The 22,661-nt window shown below is 50.0% G+C and overlaps 1 protein-coding gene across 2 annotated transcripts in view; it reads right to left on the bottom strand.

Moving 5' to 3' along the window:
- LOC135545435 (catenin alpha-1) overlaps positions 1-22,661 on the bottom strand; it is a 239,827-nt gene that overhangs the window by 53,421 nt on the left and 163,745 nt on the right. For both annotated transcript variants that reach the window (XM_064973045.1, XM_064973044.1), the window contains exons 15-16: positions 15,400-15,510; positions 8,321-8,502 (exon numbers count right to left, since the gene is read on the bottom strand). In XM_064973045.1, coding sequence (XP_064829117.1) covers positions 8,321-8,502; positions 15,400-15,510 — 293 coding nt within the window. The remainder of the gene's footprint in view (positions 1-8,320; positions 8,503-15,399; positions 15,511-22,661) is intronic.

Here is a 22,661-nt window from a genome sequence, read left to right as displayed (position 1 = left end):
AGTCAACTAGTACTGCTGCATACTCCAAGAGAAAAGTGCAAAACTCACCTTTCTAGTAAAAACGGTTCTAAATGTCTGAGGTGTAGTTACTTTGAGGACACAAAGCTCAAAGTGGAATTGTGATAAACATTTATATTCGTCTAAACTATGAATAAAGGCCTGAAATAACTCACTATAAGACTTCGCCTTCCTTAGAAAGGTCAAATACATAGTCAGTGTCAGGGTGGCCTAGTGGTTAGAGTGTAGAGGCGGCAGGGTAGCCTAGTGGTTAGATTGTAGAGGCGGCAGGGTAGTCTAGAGGTTAGAGTGTAGAGGTGGCAGGTAGCCTAGTGGTTAGAGTGTAGAGGAGGCAGGGTAGCCTAGTGGTTAGAGTGTAGAGGCGGCAGGGTAGCCTAGTGGTTAGAGTGTAGAGGCGGCAGGGTAGCCTAGTGGTTAGAGTGTAGAGGCGGCAGGGTAGCCTAGTGGTTAGAGTGTAGAGGTGGCAGGTAGCCTAGTGGTTAGAGTGTAGAGGCGGCAGGGTAGCCTAGTGGTTAGAGTGTAGAGGCGGCAGGGTAGCCTAGTGGTTAGAGTGTAGGGGCGGCAGGTAGCCTAGTGGTTAGAGTGTAGAGGCGGCAGGGTAGCCTAGTGGTTAGAGTGTAGGGGCGGCAGGTAGCCTAGTGGTTAGAGTGTAGAGGTGGCAGGGTAGCCTAGTGGTTAGAGTGTAGAGGCGGCAGGGTGGCCTAGTGGTTAGAGTGTAGAGGTGGCAGGGTGGCCTAGTGGTTAGAGTGTAAAAAAAATAAAAAAAATAAGAGAAGATGTGCAAATATTCTCTCTGCCTCAATCACTGTGAACGTCTCAGAGCTCTAAGCTTGGCTCCCTGAACTCTGTTAGGAACACACCTTTCAACTCATATTAATAATGTCCATCTATAACAAACAGGAAGTTAAAAAATCTATTAATTATTTTAGGTTGGCTACAAATAGATCTCTGAATGTGCTACAGTGACGAAACCAATCTCTCCTGCTGCGTTTAATCTAAGGATTACAGGCACATATGTGTTGTTTGTGCTTGTGATGTAGGGTTTGGCCAGGACTTGATTGACAGTCAGAAGAGCGAATGAAATGGTAGGAGGGATATCCCAGCTTCAAATGGTGTCGGATGTCACATCCTGGTTCACAAAGGCACAATGAGAGTCAGGGATACCATTCAATTCATTTCCATTTAGAGGCAAAAGATGTCAGTCAGACCCGGTACTAGAACCCCGCAGGTCCACTAAACATGGAAGAGGTTTTAAAGCTGGATTTAAATTCATCCCTCACCTTTGGCCTGTTTACTGGTGACCTTTAGCTGCAGACGGAACCTGGCATGACTAAAAGCCTGAGTGAGACGTGAGGGAGGGACTTATATGGTCCCATGACGCCGACGTGACATGTGACCAGGCTGAGCCAATCCAGATGGTCAGTGAACAAACAACACCCATTTCTCCCTTCTCTTGTCTGATACAATTCTGGAAAGAGGGTGGGATGAAGAGAAGGGTGGATAGAAAGATGGAGGGAGGAGTGACAGACAGGGTGAGATAGGGGGCAGTGCCAGTCCTGTTCAGCTAATAGCCCTGGCCTAGACATAACCCACAACCAACCCCCTAACACACACACAGGCTGCCGCAACATACACCCCAACAAACACACACAGGTCACCCCAACAAAACACACAGGTCAACCCAGCCAGCCAGCCAGCCCCAGCCCCCGCCCCAGCCTGCTCCACAGTCCTCTCTCTGCCAGGGACTCCAGTCACAACCTGGATTCAAAGCTGCTCTCTCGCTCTCTCCAGGCTACAAACCTTCCCGTCCAACTCTCCCACAACAGATGGAATTTTGTTCCATCTCTCCAGCTTCCTCTTCACGGTCCCATAATCTCTCTCTATCCCTCTACCACTCCCTTCCCCTGCTCTCTATCCCTCTACCACTCCCTTCCCCTGCTCTCACTATCCCTCTACCACTCCCTTTCCCTGCTCTCTCTATCCCTCTACCACTCCCTTCCCTGCTCACTATCCCTCTACCACTCCCTTCCCCTGCTCTCTATCCCTCTACCACTCCCTTCCCCTGCTCTCTATCCCTCTACCACTCCCTTCCCCTGCTCTCTATCCCTCTACCACTCCCTTCCCCTGCTCTCTCTATCCCTCTACCACTCCCTTCCCCTGCTCTCACTATCCCTCTACCACTCCCTTCCCCTGCTCTCTCTATCCCTCTACCACTCCCTTCCCCTGCTCTCTCTATCCCTCTACCACTCCCTTCCCCTGCTCTCTCTATCCCTCTTCCACTCCCTTCCCCTGCTCTCTCTATCCCTCTACCACTCCCTTCCCCTGCTCTCTCTATCCCTCTACCACTCCCTTCCCCTGCTCTCTCTATCCCTCTACCACTCCCTTCCCCTGCTCTCTCTATCCCTCTACCACTCCCTTCCCCTGCTCCCTCTACCACTCCCTTCCCCTGCTCTCTCTATCCCTCTACCACTCCCTTCCCCTGCTCTCTCTATCCCTCCCTCTCCTCCCTCCCTCTGCTCTCTCCTCCCTTCCCCTGCTCTCTCCTCCCTTCCCCTGCCCTCCCTTCCCCTGCCCTCTCCTCCCTTCCCCTGCTCACTATCCCTCCCTCTCCTCCCTTCCCCTGCTCTCTATCCCTCTCCTCCCTTCCCCTGCTCTCTATCCCTCCCTCTCCTCCCTTCCACTGCTCTCTCCTCCCTCCCTCTCCTCCCTCCCTTTCCTCCCTCTCCTCCCTCCCTTTCCTCCCTCTCCTCCCTTCCCCTGCTCACTATCCCTCCCTCTCCTCCCTTCCCCTGCTCTCTATCCCTCCCTCTCCTCCCTTCCCCTGCTCTCTCCTCCCTCCCTCTCCTCCCTTCCCCTGCTCTCTCCTCCCTCCCTTTCCTCCCTCTCCTCCCTTCCCCTGCTCTCTATCCCTCCCTCTCCTCCCTTCCCCTGCTCTCTCCTCTCCTCCTGTGTGATGTGAACGGAGGAATGGGTTGGGGGATATAAAGGGAGTGAAACAAGGCCCTGGCAGTGGGATGTAGCCAAGCATCACGCTACAGACTGGGCTGGGGACACACAAGGGACAGGAGAGCCCTGCGAGACTAGAGGGGCTGGAGGCATCGGGATGATAATGTCAACCCCAACTCAACACTGCTAGTGCTGAGCTTAGCCTCGTTTCACTGCAGACGTGCTAACAACGTGGTTGGGATCTACAGTCAAATTTAAGGATGGCCGACGCTCCAACTCTGTTCGTGCTAGTGGGGGGGGGGGGTCATAATATGCCAGGAGAGGTTATCAGACGTCCCCCGTCCTAACTGAATCTAAATGTTGCTTTTCATTGGCTAATATAGAAACCATGAATAAGTAAGAGGAAGTTTGAGCCAGCTTCACCACGTGTCACCCTGGTACACTGGGCTAGTCGTCACCTCTACCTCCATATTCAGACACTGGGCTAGTCAGTCAAATACCAGGCGGTTTAGAGAGCAGAGTGGGTGGCACCACCAGGCAGTAAGTCAGTCAAATACCAGGCGGTGTAGAGAGCAGAGTGGGTGGCACCACCAGGCAGTAAGTCAGTCAAATACCAGGCGGTGTAGAGAGCAGAGTGGGTGGCACCACCAGGCAGTAAGTCAGTCAAATACCAGGCGGTGTAGAGAGCAGAGTGGGTGGCACCACCAGGCAGTAAGTAAAGTCAAATACCAGGCGGTGTAGAGAGCAGAGTGGGTGGCACCACCAGGCAGTAAGTCAGTCAAATACCAGGCGGTGTAGAGAGCAGAGTGGGTGGCACCACCAGGCAGTAAGTCAGTCAAATACCAGGCGGTGTAGAGAGCAGAGTGGGTGGCACCACCAGGCAGTAAGTCAGTCAAATACCAGGCGGTGTAGAGAGCAGAGTGGGTGGCACCACCAGGCAGTAAGTCAGTCAAATACCAGGCGGTGTAGAGAGCAGAGTGGGTGGCACCACCAGGCAGTAAGTCAGTCAAATACCAGGCGGTGTAGAGAGCAGAGTGGGTGGCACCACCAGGCAGTAAGTAAAGTCAAATACCAGGCGGTGTAGAGAGCAGAGTGGGTGGCACCACCAGGCAGTAAGTCAGTCAAACACCAGGCGGTGTAGAGAGAGATAGTATCCTCACTGATCTAACCTTGCTGGTGCTTGCCTGCCTGGACACAAGGTTAAGGACCAATCAATTGGGCGTGGACTGAGTTAGTTCTTGGCTGACCTTCCTTCTTTCTGCCACCCCCTGCTGCTGCAGGTTACCATGGTGACATGGGTGTAGGAGCCATAACACCCAACCACTTTCCTAGTCTGAGAAATATTTACATATTTATGAGTGTAGATTAATTCTGACTAGAATTCCTCAGCGAAATCAAAACATTCTCCTGTTTAGATATCTACAAAACATTATTGGTGGGTTTTTGTTTAAATTAAATCCCTTGGTCCTTTCCACTGTAAAGACTAGAACGAGACAGCGCCAAGACCCCAATAGTAATGTGATCTCCATCTTCAAGAAGACCCTTTAATGACACGTCTTCACATCTCTATCAGAACAGATACATGTTGTGTTTTAAATAACTATATATGCATGTTTATTTTACGACAGGGCTAGCGTAGCAGGGTAGGAGACGTGAGAGCGGAAGCTTCATTTGCATGTATTAGCATGACTTTAGCATGAAAAACAATAGCTCTGGGAGGGGAACCGCTGCCTGCCGTTAGGATCCTTCAGGGGGACGAGGATCAGAAGTGGTAGGTTTGAAGCTGGACGATGCTAAGCATTTGATCAAAGGCTGGCTCCTCAGCCTGACCTGAAGAGAGTGGAGGTCTGACGCTAACCGGGGAAGGGAAGGCTGGATGGTTTGTAAGGCTGGGCTTGGGCGGAGGAAGGCTGGATGGTTTGTAAGGCTGGGCTTGGGCGGAGGAAGGCTGGATGGTTTGTAAGGCTGGGCTTGGGCGGAGGAAGGCTGGATGGTTTGTAAGGCTGGGCTTGGGCGGAGGAAGGCTGGATGGTTTGTAAGGCTGGGCTTGGGCGGAGGAAGGCTGGATGGTTTGTAAGGCTGGGCTTGGGCGGAGGAAGGCTGGATGGTTTGTAAGGCTGGGCTTGGGCGGAGGAAGGCTGGATGGTTTGTAAGGCTGGGCTTGGGCGGAGGAAGGCTGGATGGTTTGTAAGGCTGGGCTTGGGCGGAGGAAGGCTGGATGGTTTGTAAGGCTGGGCTTGGGCGGAGGAAGGCTGGATGGTTTGTAAGGCTGGGCTTGGGCGGAGGAAGGCTGGATGGTTTGTAAGGCTGGGCTTGGGCGGAGGAAGGCTGGATGGTTTGTAAGGCTGGGCTTGGGCGGAGGAAGGCTGGGCTTGGGCGGAGGAAGGCTGGGCTTGGGCGGAGGAAGGCTGGGCTTGGGCGGAGGAAGGCTGGGCTTGGGCGGAGGAAGGCTGGGCTTGGGCGGAGGAAGGCTGGGCTTGGGCGGAGGAAGGCTGGGCTTGGGCGGAGGAAGGCTGGGCTTGGGCGGAGGAAGGCTGGGCTTGGGCGGAGGAAGGCTGGGCTTGGGCGGAGGAAGGCTGGGCTTGGGCGGAGGAAGGCTGGGCTTGGGCGGAGGAAGGCTGGGCTTGGGCGGAGGAAGGCTGGGCTTGGGCGGAGGAAGGCTGGGCTTGGGCGGAGGAAGGCTGGGCTTGGGCGGAGGAAGGCTGGGCTTGGGCGGAGGAAGGCTGGGCTTGGGCGGAGGAAGGCTGGGCTTGGGCGGAGGAAGGCTGGGCTTGGGCGGAGGAAGGCTGGGCTTGGGCGGAGGAAGGCTGGGCTTGGGCGGAGGAAGGCTGGGCTTGGGCGGAGGAAGGCTGGGCTTGGGCGGAGGAAGGCTGGGCTTGGGCGGAGGAAGGCTGGGCTTGGGCGGAGGGGCTGGGCTTGGGCGGAGGAAGGCTGGGCTTGGGCGGAGGAAGGCTGGGCTTGGGCGGAGGAAGGCTGGGCTTGGGCGGAGGAAGGCTGGGCTTGGGCGGAGGAAGGCTGGGCTTGGGCGGAGGAAGGCTGGGCTTGGGCGGAGGAAGGCTGGGCTTGGGCGGAGGAAGGCTGGGCTTGGGCGGAGGAAGGCTGGGCTTGGGCGGAGGAATGCAGTCTAAGTGGACTTATATTCCTTTCGGTGTCTCACGCAACTTCATGTTCGATGTTTATGCTGTTTAGCTAAGGACGATGCCTTGGCTTGTGTAGTAAACTCTGTCTTCAAGACTGGTGTTTACAGGGTGACTGCAGTGTTAGATCTGACTGGAGAAACTCCTTTAAAAAGTTGGAATCTGAGAGACAGGCAGGCAGAGAGATTTGCTCTGTCATTATCTCCAGGCACAATGTCTCCTGACGGATTCACTTTAAAATACAAAGAGGACGACCCACACACACACACCTCTATACTTGCAGGCAAAAGACCACACACACACCCCTCCCTTACTGAGCAGATGGCCGGCCAGGGCACTCAGGTGATGTGCCATAGAGCCTACGATCTTGTCTGTGTGTCACATTTACTAGAGGACAGCTGCTGGCCTCCCCAGTCCAGACAGAGATCCTACTAACGCGACCCGTTTCAGGGAACTAGACTTATGTCTCCCGTCACTACTTCACAGCAGAAACATTTCAACATTTTACTTTTTATTAAAAAATACTTTTTGGGGGGGCAGAAATACCTAGTGGAAAATGTGAACTTCCACGTGCCTTAATAACAAACTTGTATAACAAATAAATAAATAGTAAATACGAATACAATTGTTGAAATAACGAGCCCAGTAGAATTTTTTTAGCCACGGAAACCTACAAGGCACCTTTCCCGTTAGCCATGATTGGCAGAGATAACGGAGTGGGCTGGACATTCCCGAGAGAGGAGTTCAGATTGGTCTGCCATGTAGCATGCTTCTTTAAATAACATGATCTGCCAAGTACGTGTGGATAATCCTATCTACCGCAGCTTTTTTTTTAAAGATAACTGCAGTTGCGCAAGTTCTTCATTAACTGCTATCGACAAAGCTCAGTGGGGAAAAAGTTGTGATGGACAACTTTTCTGCAGGATGATTGTGCCATGCTGACTCTCTCCGACACTGATAATTAATCAGACAATCACTGATTTAGGTTAAAAAAATATATATATATATTTCCCAAAAAAATTCATTGAACCAGAGATTGTAGTTTTCGGTGGGGAAGAAACAGTGTCGTTGTCAAGGAACAAGTTGACCCAGTTTTGAAAGCAGTGGTGGAAGCAGAGAGATTATTGCCAAATCCGGAGAGTCCAAGAAGAGAACACTGAAACGTAGAAAACTTCTCCGGATTACATCTTCAAACTAAGGGCAACCATGGCAACCGTGACCGAGCGGTAGAAACATTCATCCATGTATACAGATAAAGAGTCCAGCTACATTTTTTTATTTTTTATTTAAACCTTTATTTTACTAGGCAAGTCAGTTAAGAACAAATTCTTATTTTCAATGACGGCCTAGAAACAGTGGGTTAACTGGCAGAACGACAGATTTGTACTAACGTTAGCTGGCTGGCTTGCTAACGTTACGTGTATGATCTGTGTATAGCAAACGTTAGCTCTAGAAAGGGGACCCCCCCATCCCCCCGAGTTCCTGAGTTTAACAGAGTTGAATTAAATTTTATCCCTGTCAGATTTCTTTATTTTATGTTTGAGTTCCTAGTTGTTTTGAACGAGGCATTAGAGTTGGGATTATGGTTAATTGTTTAGCTAGCTAAAGACTCCACTATGCAAGTAAACATTTCACTGTACCGTTTACATGTTCTGTATCCTGTGTATCTGACGAACAAACATACGATTGAATTTGATATAGTGGTGTTTACCAGAGACGGTAATGTGAAGAACAACATGACCTACACCATAGTCAGATTAGGATACAGGCAGAGGACTAGATAGTGTATTTTAACTACTACCCCCTCTGCTCCCTCTCCCCTCAACACACCCGCCTCTCTTCCCCCTCCAACCCACCCCTCAACACACCCACCCACCCCACTGCTCCCTCCTCCCACCCCTCTGCTCCCTCCCCCCTCAACACACCCACCCACCTCTCTTCCCCTCCAACCCACCCCTCTGCTCCCTCCCCCTCAACACACCCACCCACCTCTCTTCCCCCTCCAACCCACCCTCTGCTCCCTCCCCCTCAACACACCCACCCACCCTCTGCTCCCTCCCCCCACCCCTCTGCTCCCCCTCCCTCAACACACCCACCCACCCCTCTGCTCCCTCCCCCTCAACACACCCACCCACCCCTCTGCTCCCTCCCCCTCAACACACCCACCCACCCCTCTACTCCCTCCACACACCCCCTCTGCCCCGTGCCCCCCTCCATACCTGGTGAAGTCTGTCATCTCCATCATGATCATACACATCTGTTTGGCCAGGACGATGATGTCGTTGCCGGAGTCGTCCCACTTGGACACCTCAGCGTCCAGCTTGCTCTTCTCCTCCTGGAAACTGGCCACCTGCTCAGCGATCTTAGCCTTCTGCTCCTGGGGAAGCTGGGCCATGATAGCCTGGTAGAGGAGGAGAGGGTTATAACAGCACACCGAGGCATTATAGCCTGGTAGAGAAGACAGCTATAGAACAGCACACCGAGGCGTTATAGCCTGGTAGAGGAGGAGAGAGTTATAACAGCACACCGAGGCATTATAGCCTGGTAGAGAAGACAGCTATAGAACAGCACACCGAGGCGTTATTAGTTACTATTACTCAGTTACACCAGCTCTATCAGGAGGAATGGGCCAAAATGCACCCAACTTATTGTAGGAAGCTTGTGGAAGGCTACCCGAAACGTTTGACCCAGGATACAAACAATTTAAAGGCAATGCTACCAAATACCAATTAAGTGTATGTAAACTTCTGACCCACAGGGAATGTGATGAAAGAATCAAAAGCTGAAATAAATCACTCTCTCTACTATTATTCTGACATTCCACATTCTTAAAATAAAGTGGTGATCCTAACTGACCGAAGACAGGGAATTTGTACTAAGATTATATGTCAGGAATTGTGGAAAAACTGAGTATAAGGTTAGGGCTCCAAAAACACTTTGTAGAAAACCCTTGCCGCTAAACAGGAAGACCTGATAGGAAACACAATAGAATGATCTCAGTTCAGTCGGGAAATCAGAACGGTCTACATTAACGCCGCATAACAAGAGGGCTAATGAGGTCACGCCGTGCATCCACACCGACTAACACATTTCTCACCAACGTAGCCCCCTCATTTGGCCAATGACTGGATATATTAATACAACCATTACCAAGGCAACAGGGAGAATATTTAAAGAGAGCGTGTCTGTGCAAGATGTGTGCTCTGTAGGCCTTCTCCTCCGGGTGATGTGGGTGTGCTCTGTAGGCCTTCTCCTCCGGGTGATGTGGGTGTACTCTGTAGGCCTTCTCCTCCGGGTGATGTGGGTGTGCTCTGTAGGCCTTCTCCTCCGGGTGATGTGGGTGTACTCTGTAGGCCTTCTCCTCCGGGTGAGTGGGTGTACTCTGTAGGCCTTCTCCTCCGGGTGAGTGGGTGTACTCTGTAGGCCTTCTCCTCCGGGTGATGTGGGTGTACTCTGTAGGCCTTCTCTCCGGGTGAGTGGGTGTACTCTGTAGGCCTTCTCCTCCGGGTGATGTGGGTGTACTCTGTAGGCCTTCTCTCCGCGTGAGTGGGTGTACTCTGTAGGCCTTCTCCTCTGCGTGATGTGGGTGTACTCTGTAGGCCTTCTCTCCGGGTGAGTGGGTGTACTCTGTAGGCCTTCTCCTCCGGGTGATGTGGGTGTACTCTGTAGGCCTTCTCTCCGCGTGAGTGGGTGTACTCTGTAGGCCTTCTCCTCCGCGTGATGTGGGTGTACTCTGTAGGCCTTCTCCTCCGGGTGAGTGGGTGTACTCTGTAGGCCTTGTCCTCCGGGTGAGTGGGTGTACTCTGTAGGCATTCTCTCCTGGTGATGTGGGTGTACTCTGTAGGCCTTCTCCTCCGGGTGAGTGGGTGTACTCTGTAGGCCTTCTCCTCCGGGTGAGTGGGTGTACTCTGTAGGCCTTCTCCTCCGGGTGAGTGGGTGTACTCTGTAGGCCTTCTCCTCCGGGTGAGTGGGTGTACTCTGTAGGCCTTCTCCTCCGGGTGAGTGGGTGTACTCTGTAGGCCTTCTCCTCCGGGTGAGTGGGTGTACTCTGTAGGCCTTCTCCTCCGGGTGAGTGGGTGTACTCTGTAGGCCTTCTCCTCCGGGTGAGTGGGTGTACTCTGTAGGCCTTCTCCTCTAGGTGATGTGGGTGTACTCTGTAGGCCTTCTCCTCCGGGTGAGTGGGTGTACTCTGTAGGCCTTCTCCTCTAGGTGATGTGGGTGTACTCTGTAGGCCTTCTCTCCGCGTGAGTGGGTGTACTCTGTAGGCCTTCTCTCTGCGTGAGTGGGTGTACTCTGTAGGCCTTCTCTCTGCGTGAGTGGGTGTACTCTGTAGGCCTTCTCCTCCGGGTGAGTGGGTGTACTCTGTAGGCCTTCTCTCCTGGTGATGTGGGTGTACTCTGTAGGCCTTCTCTCCGCGTGAGTGGGTGTACTCTGTAGGCCTTCTCCTCTAGGTGATGTGGGTGTACTCTGTAGGCCTTCTCTCCGCGTGAGTGGGTGTACTCTGTAGGCCTTCTCCTCCGGGTGAGTGGGTGTACTCTGTAGGCCTTCTCTCCGCGTGAGTGGGTGTACTCTGTAGGCCTTCTCTCCGCGTGAGTGGGTGTACTCTGTAGGCCTTCTCCTCCGGGTGAGTGGGTGTACTCTGTAGGCCTTCTCCTCCGGGTGAGTGGGTGTACTCTGTAGGCCTTCTCCTCCGGGTGAGTGGGTGTACTCTGTAGGCCTTCTCCTCCGGGTGAGTGGGTGTACTCTGTAGGCCTTCTCCTCCGGGTGAGTGGGTGTACTCTGTAGGCCTTCTCCTCTAGGTGATGTGGGTGTACTCTGTAGGCCTTCTCCTCCGGGTGAGTGGGTGTACTCTGTAGGCCTTCTCCTCTAGGTGATGTGGGTGTACTCTGTAGGCCTTCTCTCCGCGTGAGTGGGTGTACTCTGTAGGCCTTCTCTCTGCGTGAGTGGGTGTACTCTGTAGGCCTTCTCTCTGCGTGAGTGGGTGTACTCTGTAGGCCTTCTCCTCTGGGTGATGTGGGTGTACTCTGTAGGCCTTCTCCTCCGGGTGAGTGGGTGTACTCTGTAGGCCTTCTCTTCCGGGTGAGTGGGTGTACTCTGTAGGCCTTCTCCTCCGGGTGAGTGGGTGTACTCTGTAGGCCTTCTCTTCCGGGTGAGTGGGTGTACTCTGTAGGCCTTCTCCTCCGGGTGAGTGGGTGTACTCTGTAGGCCTTCTCTCCGCGTGAGTGGGTGTACTCTGTAGGCATTCTCTCCTGGTGATGTGGGTGTACTCTGTAGGCCTACTCCTCCGGGTGAGTGGGTGTACTCTGTAGGCCTACTCTCTGTCCCAGTCCCTGCCACTGAAAAACATCCCAACAGCATGATGCTGCTACCACAATGTTTCACTGTAGAAATGTTGCCAGGTTTCCTCCAGACGTGACGTTTGGCATTCAAGCCAAATAGTTCAGTCTTGGTTTCATCAGACAGGTCAAGCTTGTTTCTCATGGTCTGAGTCCTTTAGGTGTCTTTTGGCAAACTCCAAGCGGGCTGTCAAGTGCCTTTTACTGAGTGGCTTCAGTCTGGCCACTCTACCATAAAGGCCTTATTGGGTGCTGCAGAGATGGTTACCACAGGTGGACTCCAATCAAGTTGTAGAAACATCTCAAGAATGATCAATGGAAATAGGATGCAGGTGAGCTCAATTGAGTCTCATAGCAAAGGGTCTGAATACTGATGTAAAAAAAAAAAAGGTAATTTTTTGGCAAAAAAAAAAAAGCGAAAAAATAAAAACGTTTTTGCATCGTCATTACAGGGTAGTGTGTTTAGATTGAAAACTATTATTTAATCCATTTCAGAACAAGGCTGTAACGTAACAAAACGTGGAGAAAGTGGTCTGAATACTTTCCGAATACACTGTATCTGGCGTGCCGCTGTATCTGGCGTGCCGCTGTATCTGGCGTGCCGCTGTATCTGGCGTGCCGCTGTATCTGGCGTGCCGCTGTATCTGGCGTGCCGCTGTATCTGGCGTGCCGCTGTATCTGGCGTGCCGCTGTATCTGGCGTGCCACTGTATCTGGCGTGCCACTGTATCTGGCGTGCCACTGTATCTGGCGTGCCACTGTATCTGGCGTGCCACTGTATCTGGCGTGCCACTGTATCTGGCGTGCCACTGTATCTGGCGTGCCACTGTATCTGGCGTGCTAGTAGACGGCGTACACTGTATCTAGTAGATAGTGTACACTGTATCTAGTAGATAGTGTACACTGTATATAGTAGACGGCGTACACTGTATCTAGTAGACAGTGTACACTGTATCTAGTAGATAGTGTACACTGTATATAGTAGATAGTGTACACTGTATATAGTAGATAGTGTACACTGTATCTAGTAGACGGCGTACACTGTATCTAGTAGACAGCGTACACTGTATCTAGTAGATAGTGTACACTATCTAGTAGACAGTGTACACTGTATCTAGTAGATAGTGTACACTATCTAGTAGACAGTGTACACTGTATCTAGTAGATAGTGTACACTGTATCTAGTAGATAGTGTACACTGTATCTAGTAGATAGTGTACACTGTATATAGTAGATAGTGTACACTGTATCTAGTAGAGGGTGTACAACTTTTGACCATTTGGAACCACCAATGTCAACAGTGATTTGTCGTAGCATTCGCGCTGCGCCAAACTAAAGACACAATTCATTATCTAATCCAGTTGAATTGGCTAGACGGTCTAGTCACTAGCTAATATTCTGATTGAGTAACTCTGGTTTATGTTAGGAGTTCCATGTTAAACAGATTGGACCAGTAACCTGGACATTGGGCTTTCTACATCGTAACACAGAAACACTTGAGGCCCAGATTTAAACTACCGTTTCCTACTCAAGTAATGCTTCCCTTCCTGTAAATGTTATGGGAGTTTACATAGTGAGTCAAGGCAGTAAACGAAGGACATTGAAGGGACCTTCCTGAAAATGTTATGGGAGTTTACATAGTGAGTCAAGGCAGTAAACGAAGGATATTGAAGGGACCTTCCTGTAAATGTTATGGGAGTTTACATAGTGAGTCAAGGCAGTAAACGAAGGACATTGAAGGGACCTTCCTGAAAATGTTATGGGAGTTTACATAGTGAGTCAAGGCAGTAAACGAAGGATATTGAAGGGACCTTCCTGTAAATGTTATGGGAGTTTACATAGTGAGTTAAGGCAGTAAACGAAGGATATTGAAGGGACCTTCCTGTAAATGTTATGGGAGTTTACATAGTGAGTCAAGGCAGTAAACGAAGGATATTGAAGGGACCTTCCTGTAAATGTTATGGGAGTTTACATAGTGAGTTAAGGCAGTAAACGAAGGATATTGAAGGGACCTTCCTGTAAATGTTATGGGAGTTTACATAGTGAGTTAAGGCAGTAAACGAAGGATATTGAAGGGACCTTCCTGTAAGTGTTATGGATACTTATACTGGGTTCACAGTGGAGTGGGAGTCAGTGAGGTAAGAGGAGCTCATTAAATATCAGATCATCATCAGTGTCTGTCTGAATGGAAATCAGGACCATCACGGTCCCGATTCACTCCCTTCCCCTTGGCCTTACATGTTGTCAGATCTGGCCTGGCATCTAGTGTGTGAGAGGGGGGAGTCTGGGTAACCATGTCTGTCTGAATGGGAATCCAGACTATCACAGTCCCGATTCACTCCCTTCCCCTTGGCCTTACATGTTGTCAGATCTGGCCTGGCATCTAGTGTGTGAGAGGGGGAGTCTGGGTAACCATGTCTGTCTGAATGGAAAGTCTAGCGAGTATGTGTGAAGGGTCAAGGAGTCTGGGTAACCATGTCTGTCTGAACGGAGAGTCTAGCTAGTATGTGTGAGGGGGAGTCTGGGTAACCATGTCTGTCTTAATGGAGAGTCTAGCGAGTATGTGTGAGGGGGTCAAGGGAGTCTGGGTAACCATGTCTGTCTGAACGGAGAGTCTAGCTAGTATGTGTGAGGGGGAGTCTGGGTAACCATGTCTGTCTGAACGGAGAGTCTAGCTAGTATGAGAGAGGGGGAGTCTGGGTAACCATGTCTGTCTGAATGGAAAGTCTAGCGAGTATGTGTGAAGGGGTCAAGGGAGTCTGGGTAACCATGTCTGTCTGAACGGAGAGTCTAGCTAGTATGTGTGAGGGGGAGTCTGGGTAACCATGTCTGTCTTAATGGAGAGTCTAGCGAGTATGTGTGAGGGGGTCAAGGGAGTCTGGGTAACCATGTCTGTCTGAACGGAGAGTCTAGCGAGTATGAGAGAGGGGGAGTCTGGGTAACCATGTCTGTCTGAATGGAGAGTCTAGCGAGTATGTGTGAAGGGGTCAAGGGAGTCTGGGTAACCATGTCTGTCTGAACGGAGAGTCTAGCTAGTATGAGAGAGGGGGAGTCTGGGTAACCATGTCTGTCTGAACGGAGAGTCTAGCTAGTATGTGTGAGGGGGAGTCTGGGTAACCATGTCTGTCTGAATGGAGAGTCTAGCTAGTATGTGCGAGGGGGAGTCTGGGTAACCATGTCTGTCTGAATGGAGAGTCTAGCGAGTATGTGTGAAGGGGTCAAGGGAGTCTGGGTAACCATGTCTGTCTGAACGGAGAGTCTAGCTAGTATGTGTGAGGGGGAGTCTGGGTAACCATGTCTGTCTGAATGGAGAGTCTAGCGAATATGTGCGAGGGGGAGTCTGGGTAACCATGTCTGTCTGAATGGAGAGTCTAGCGAGTATGTGTGAAGGGGTCAAGGGAGTCTGGGTAACCATGTCTGTCTGAACGGAGAGTCTAGCTAGTATGAGAGAGGGGGAGTCTGGGTAACCATGTCTGTCTGAATGGAGAGTCTAGCGAGTATGTGTGAGGGGGTCAAGGGAGTCTGGGTAACCATGTCTGTCTGAACGGAGAGTCTAGCTAGTATGAGAGAGGGGGAGTCTGGGTAACCATGTCTGTCTGAATGGAGAGTCTAGCGAATATGTGTGAGGGGGTCAAGGGAGTCTGGGTAACCATGTCTGTCTGAACGGAGAGTCTAGCTAGTATGAGAGAGGGGGAGTCTGGGTAACCATGTCTGTCTGAATGGAGAGTCTAGCGAGTATGTGTGAGGGGGTCAAGGGAGTCTGGGTAACCATGTCTGTCTGAACGGAGAGTCTAGCTAGTATGAGAGAGGGGGAGTCTGGGTAACCATGTCTGTCTGAATGGAGAGTCTAGCTAGTATGTGTGAGGGGGTCAAGGGAGTCTTGGCGTGAACAAGGTGTATTACCCACTGAGAGGGCCTGTAGAGGGGGTGGCGGAAGAGAGGGGTGTGTGTGTGTGGACTCACCCTGGCGCTCTGGCCTGCGATAAGCTGGTCATCTTCCGTCTGAACGCTGGTCCTGCTGCGAACATCAAAGTCCTCCGTCTCAAAGTCAGAATCATCCAGCTCTTCAGGAGTCTACAGGAGAGGAGAGAGAGGAAAGAGGACATGAACAGGGAGATGTGGAATGAGGAGAAAAAGGGAGAGGGAAAGCCAAATTAGAAAGAGCAGCATGATGTATGTCAAATGCCCCGGTGCTGCCAGCAACAGAGGAACGTCTTCTTCCTCTCCCCCACAGCAGCTAAATTAATTAGTAAAGGAAGTGTCCTGTCCTTTGCATTTTCAGAGGGGGGGAGGGAAGCTCGGCGTTCGGATGAAACATATATCAGGAGTAAAAAGGGTTCAATTCCCTCAGGGATCACATGTGTATTTATTATGGATCCCCGTTAGTTCCTGGCCATCGCCCGGCATCATAGGAGGTGGTGGTGGGAGAGAGGTAGAGGTGGGAGAGAGGTAGAGGTGGGAGAGAGGTAGAGGTGGGAGAGAGGTAGAGGTGGGAGAGAGGTAGAGGTGGGAGAGAGGTAGAGGTTGGAGAGAGGTAGAGGTTTTCTAGTGACGAACACTACAGACAACAGCCTGCATGGTGGCATCCTGGATGTGTAGGTGGACGGGTGAGATTTGGTAAGAGGGTGGAAACCAGCAAGGTTAAGGGTTCAATTCCCTCAGGGATCACATGTGTATTTATTATGGATCCCCGTTAGTTCCTGGCAAAGGCAGCAGCAACTCCTTCCTGGGGTCCGGCAGAATTAAAGAGGTTATACAATTTTAACAACATAACAATACATTCATTAGAGAAATTCACAACACAACTTAAGTGTGTGCCCTCGGGCCCATACTCCACTACCGCATATCTACAACGCAAAATCTATGTGTACGTGTGTGTGTGTTATGTGTGTGTGTGTTATGTGTGTGTGTGTTGTGTGTGTGTTGTGTGTGTGTTGTGTGTGTGTTGTGTGTGTGTTGTGTGTGTTGTGTGTGTGTTGTGTGTGTGGTGTGTGTGTTATGTGTGTTATGTGTGTGTGTGTTGTGGTGTGTGTGTGTGTGTTATGTGTTGGTGTGTGTGTTATGTGTGGGTGTGTTATGTGTTATGTGTTGTGTGTTGTGTGTTGTGTGTTGTGTGTTGTGTGTGTGTCTTTGCCTATGTCTTTTTTACATGCACACAGTGTCTTCACACAGAGGAACAATTTATGTCCTACGGGAGCCACCGTACCTGCCTGCTCTAAACCGTTAACTCAAACGTGAGGACAGTTGTAGCTAGTACACCCGAGCAGTTTGAAGAATTTAGCTAGTCTAGTTGGTTCTACAAAACAGTTCTCTCTTGAAATGGGAGTTTGTGTAGTTCCCCCAGTTGTAGGCTGTCTAGGGCAATATGCCTGATGAAAATCAACACAGGTCGGCACGATGTTTTCACAAATGGATCCTATATATGGACTGATACACCTTAGCTTCCAGCCCAATACATTTTAAAACACCATTCTTTAGTCTACTTGGCATGAGTTCATACTTCCTCTTCGACAAACGACCCACGCAATTCATCCTCATATTTCACCAGCTCAGCGCAAGACAAGAAAAAACCACTACGACACACTATCCGTTTTCTCTCACTGATTCCTGAGCATTCCACTTCCATCGTGTTCACATCACGCCGAAACGGTTTTCTTTTGATTTGGGCTTTAAGTGGCTCGGGTAAACGCTGCAGCTAAGTGGCATCATTATAATATTGATTGCAATCGTCCAACCCTTTTTCCTTGTCCACAGCCCTGGCCTGAACCCTAGTCATGCAACAGACAGCTCTCCCTTCCTGAATGCCAAACATCTCTCCCTTCCTGAATGCCAAACATCTCTCCCTTCCTGAATGCCAAACATCTCTCCCTTCCTGAATGCCAAACATCTCTCCCTTCCTGAATGCCAAACATCTCTCCATTCCTGAATGCCAAACATCTCTCCCTTCCTGAATGCCAAACATCTCTCCCTTCCTGAATGCCAAACATCTCTCCCTTCCTGAATGCCAAACATCTCTCCCTTCCTGAATGCCAAACATCTCTCCCTTCCTGAATGACAAATGTGCAACAGACATCTCCTCCTGTGTTAGTATGGCTGACATGAAGTTAGCAAGGACTTGCTTTAAGGGAAAACTGATAGACAAGAAAAACCATTTGGCGGTTGTGATATGGAAGGAAAGAGGGCAGAGCGCGAGAGAAGGAAAGAGGGCGAGAGAAGGAAAGAGTGCGAGAGAAGGAAAGAGGGCGAGAGAAGGAAAGAGGGCGAGAGAAGGGCGAGAGAAGGGCGAGAGAAGGAAAGAGGGCGAGAGAAGGGCGAGAGAAGGAAAGAGGGCGAGAGAAGGAAAGAGGGCGAAAGAGGGCGAGAGAAGGAAAGAGGGCGAGGGAAGGAGAGAGAGGAGAGCGAGGGAAGGAGAGAGAGGAGAGCGAGGGAAGGAGAGAGAGGAGAGCGAGGGAAGGAGAGAGAGGAGAGCGAGGGAAGGAAGGAGAGAGAGGAGAGCGAGGGAAGGAGAGAGAGGAGAGCGAGGGAAGGAGAGAGAGGAGAGCGAGGGAAGGAGAGAGAGGAGAGCGAGGGAAGGAGAGAGAGGAGAGCGAGGGAAGGAGAGAGAGGAGAGCGAGGGAAGGAGAGAGAGGAGAGCGAGGGAAGGGAGAGAGAGGAGAGCGAGGGAAGGAGAGAGAGGAGAGCGAGGGGAAGGAGAGAGAGGAGGCGAGGGAAGGAGAGAGAGGAGAGCGAGGGAAGGAGAGAGAGGAGAGCGAGGGGAAGGAGAGAAAGGAGAGCGAGGGAAGGAGAGAAAGGAGAGCGAGGGAAGGAGAGAAAGGAGAGCGAGGGAAGGAGAGAGAGGAGAGCGAGGGAAGGAGAGAGAGGAGAGCGAGGGAAGGAGAGAGAGGAGAGCGAGGGAAGGAGAGAGAGGAGAGCGAGGGAAGGAGAGAGGAGAGAGAGGGAAGGAGAGAGAGGAGAGAGAGGGAAGGAGAGAGAGGGAAGGAGAGAGAGGAGAGAGAGGAGAGCGAGGGAAGGAGAGAGAGGGAAGGAAAGAATGTGAATGTGATAAGGGGGCATTCTCTCTCCGGCGCAGTAACTCACTTCGTGCTTATCTAACTGTCTACACACATCCCTTATCAGTCTGTCTTGATATCTTCCACGGGTAATGACTCAGATCCCTCAAAGTCTAAAACATAATCACAAGGTCTCACCTCGACCCACCATCCCACTATCCATGGAATATCACGGTCTCACCTCGACCCACGAACCATGGAATATCAAGGTCTCACCTCGACCCACTAACCATGGAATATCAAGGTCTCACCTCGGCACACTAACCATGGAATATCAAGGTCTCACCTCGACCCACTAACCATGGAATATCACGGTCTCACCTCGGCACACTAACCATGGAATATCACGGTCTCACCTCGACCCACTAACCATGGAATATCACGGTCTCACCTCGACCCACTAACCATGGAATATCACGGTCTCACCTCGACCCACTAACCATGGAATATCACGGTCTCACCTCGACCCACTAACCATGGAATATCACGGTCTCACCTCGGCACACTAACCATGGAATATCACGGTCTCACCTCGACCCACTAACCATGGAATATATAGAGATGTTGGTTCACTAGATGAGTGAGTCCATCTATCTGTGGATGTTGGAGGGTTGCCACACACACACCACAGGCATGGCCTAGTTAAGTCTAAACCTCATCTTGTAGGTATTTAGATGAAATGTCTTCCTCCACACTAGCGGGACCGGTAAAACGGACTAGACCACCCACGTTAATTGACAGTGACAACCAACGATAGCCTTCATTTCTTTTTGACAGTTGACTCCACCTCCTGACAGTGGACCAGTAGACCACCTCCTACACTGAAATACAAGGAGATGTGAGATCTTCACCCTATGCTGCTTCCGGAAAGGCCCTGGTCTACAGAGGAGAGAGAGTAGCTACTGTAAATGTCCAGGTAACCCTGGAATGATCCTCTCTCCCTCCTGCCCTCAGCCTGTCAGTCACTGGACTGTTCCTCTTCCTCCCTCTCTACCTACTGTAACGGTTCCCTCAGCCTGTCAGTCACTGGACTGTTCCTCTTCCTCTCTCTCTACCTACTGTAACGGTTCCCTCAGCCTGTCAGTCACTGGACTGTTCCTCTTCCTCCCTCTCTACCTACTGTAACGGTTCCCTCAGCCTGTCAGTCACTGGACTGTTCCTCTTCCTCCCTCTCTACCTACTGTAACGGTTCCCTCAGCCTGTCAGTCACTGGACTGTTCCTCTTCCTCCCTCTCTACCTACTGTAACGGTTCCCTCAGCCTGTCAGCCACTGGAATGTTCCTCTTCCTCCCTCTCTACCTACTGTAATGGTTCCCTCAGCCTGTCAGTCACTGGACTGTTCCTCTTCCTCCCTCTCTACCTACTGTAATGGTTCCCTCAGCCTGTCAGTCAGTCACTGGACTGTTCCTCTTCCTCCCTCTCTACCTACTGTAATGGTTCCCTCAGCCTGTCAGTCACTGGACTGTTCCTCTTCCTCCCTCTCTACCTACTGTAACGGTTCCCTCAGCCTGTCAGTCACTGGACTGTTCCTCTTCCTCCCTCTCTACCTACTGTAACGGTTCCCTCAGCCTGTCAGTCACTGGACTGTTCCTCTTCCTCCCTCTCTACCTACTGTAACGGTTCCCTCAGCCTGTCAGTCACTGGACTGTTCCTCTTCCTCCCTCTCTACCTACTGTAACGGTTCCCTCAGCCTGTCAGTCACTGGACTGTTCCTCTTCCTCCCTCTCTACCTACTGTAACGGTTCCCTCAGCCTGTCAGTCACTGGACTGTTCCTCTTCCTCCCGCTCTACCTACTGTAACGGTTCCCTCAGCCTGTCAGTCACTGGACTGTTCCTCTTCCTCCCGCTCTACCTACTGTAACGGTTCCCTCAGCCTGTCAGTCACTGGACTGTTCCTCTTCCTCCCTCTCTACCTACTGTAACGGTTCCCTCAGCCTGTCAGTCACTGGACTGTTCCTCTTCCTCCCTCTCTACCTACTGTAACGGTTCCCTCAGCCTGTCAGTCACTGGACTGTTCCTCTTCCTCCCTCTCTACCTACTGTAACGGTTCCCTCAGCCTGTCAGTCACTGGACTGTTCCTCTTCCTCCCTCTCTACCTACTGTAACGGTTCCCTCAGCCTGTCAGTCACTGGACTGTTCCTCTTCCTCCCTCTCTACCTACTGTAACGGTTCCCTCAGCCTGTCAGTCACTGGACTGTTCCTCTTCCTCCCTCTCTACCTACTGTAACGGTTCCCTCAGCCTGTCAGTCACTGGACTGTTCCTCTTCCTCCCTCTCTACCTACTGTAACGGTTCCTCAGCCTGTCAGTCACTGGACTGTTCCTCTTCCTCCCTCTCTACCTACTGTAACGGTTCCCTCAGCCTGTCAGTCACTGGACTGTTCCTCTTCCTCCCTCTCTACCAGTCCAGTGACATACTATACCCAGGAGGGAGGCCTGTCAGACACCCCAGGCAGGGGACATTGGCCGCGGGTTATGAACGACACAGAACTGCCTGGGAGTAGCTCCACTTTACATAGCCCCAGAACCACACATCTCTCTGGTAACTGAGTAGCCACTGCCTGGGCTTGGGTGTGTGTGTGTGTGTGTGTGTGTGTCTGTGTGTGTCTGTGTCTGTGTCTGTGTGTGTCTGTGTGTGTGTGTGTGTGTGTGTGTGTGTGTGTGTGTGTGTATGACTGTTGGAACTGTTGTTTCAAAGAGTGACAGAGTTCAGTATGTCTGATTTGGTCTTTCATGTTCTGTGGGACTGTGTGAGTCAGACATGAAACCTTTCTCATTCATGCATGCATGCACAGTATGTATGTATGCATGCATAGTATGTACGTATGTATGCATGCATGCATGCACATTATGTACGTATGTATGCATGCATGCACGCACAGTATGTACGTATGCATGCATGCACGCACAGTATGTACGTATGCGCAGTATGTACGTACAGTAAGTATTACGTCCAGTATGTACAGTATGCATGTACGTACAGTAAGTATCTCTTGTAACAGTGGGTTATAAAGACCAATCTAAACCACCCGTCCAGGTCAGAGTGTATGTACTGTACTGTATGTGTGTGTGTGGGTATATGTATGCATGATCATCTAAACCACCAGTCCAGGTCAGAGTGTAGCAGAGTACATGTGGTGTGGTCGTAAGGGTTTTTGCAGATCAAAAAGAGCCTTAAGTGGTGGGCGTGGGTGGCAGTGGGCACAGTTGGCCCCATCTCGGCGGTGTAGATTTAAAAATAATAAAAATAATAATAATAACTTAAGCCAAATGTCCTCCACATTTCTCCATGGCTAATGCTGTGTTCATTTACTCAACCAAAAAGCCAATGTCCTCCACATTTCTCCATGGCTAATGCTGTGTTCATTTACTCAAACAAAAAGCCAATGTCCTCCACATTTCTCCATGGCTAATGCTGTGTTCATTTACTCAAACAAAAAGCCAATGTCCTCCACATTTCTCCACGGCTAATGCTGTGTTCATTTACTCAAACAAAAAGCCAATGTCCTCCACATTTCTCCACGGCTAATGCTGTGTTCATTTTCTAAAAAAAAAACTATATAGCTAAAATTCATTGTCATTTTGAATTCTCACAATCATTGAAAAAAATAAACAAATAATAATAATAATAATATTAATGGTAATAATAATAATATTAATGGTAATAATAATAATATTAATGGTAATAATAATAATATTAATGGTAATAATAATAATATTAATGGTAATAATAATAATAATGGTAATAATAATAATAATAATAATAATAATAATAATAATAGTAATAATAATAATAATAATAGTAATAATAATAATAATAATAATAATAATAATAGTAATAATGGTGATAATAATTTAAAAATAATAATAATAATAATAGTAATAATGGTAATAATAATAAATAAAATAAAAATAATAATAATAATAATAATAATAAATAATAATGGTAATAGTAATATGAATAATAAATGATAATAATAATTACAAAATTAAATTCTTATTTTTTTACACACAAGTTATTTTGAAAGCAATGACGAACAACAGGAAGAGGGCTGCAATAATAATAATAAGTGATAATAATAATAATAATAATAGTGATAATAATAATAATAGTGTCTATAAGTCTATAACACCAGAGGACCCTGTGTGAACCTCTGTTCAGAGCAGTCAATAACACC

This window comes from Oncorhynchus masou, chromosome 9 (assembly GCF_036934945.1).
Source record: "Oncorhynchus masou masou isolate Uvic2021 chromosome 9, UVic_Omas_1.1, whole genome shotgun sequence".
NCBI lineage: Eukaryota > Metazoa > Chordata > Actinopteri > Salmoniformes > Salmonidae > Oncorhynchus > Oncorhynchus masou.
This window is presented reverse-complemented; position numbering and strand designations above follow the sequence as displayed.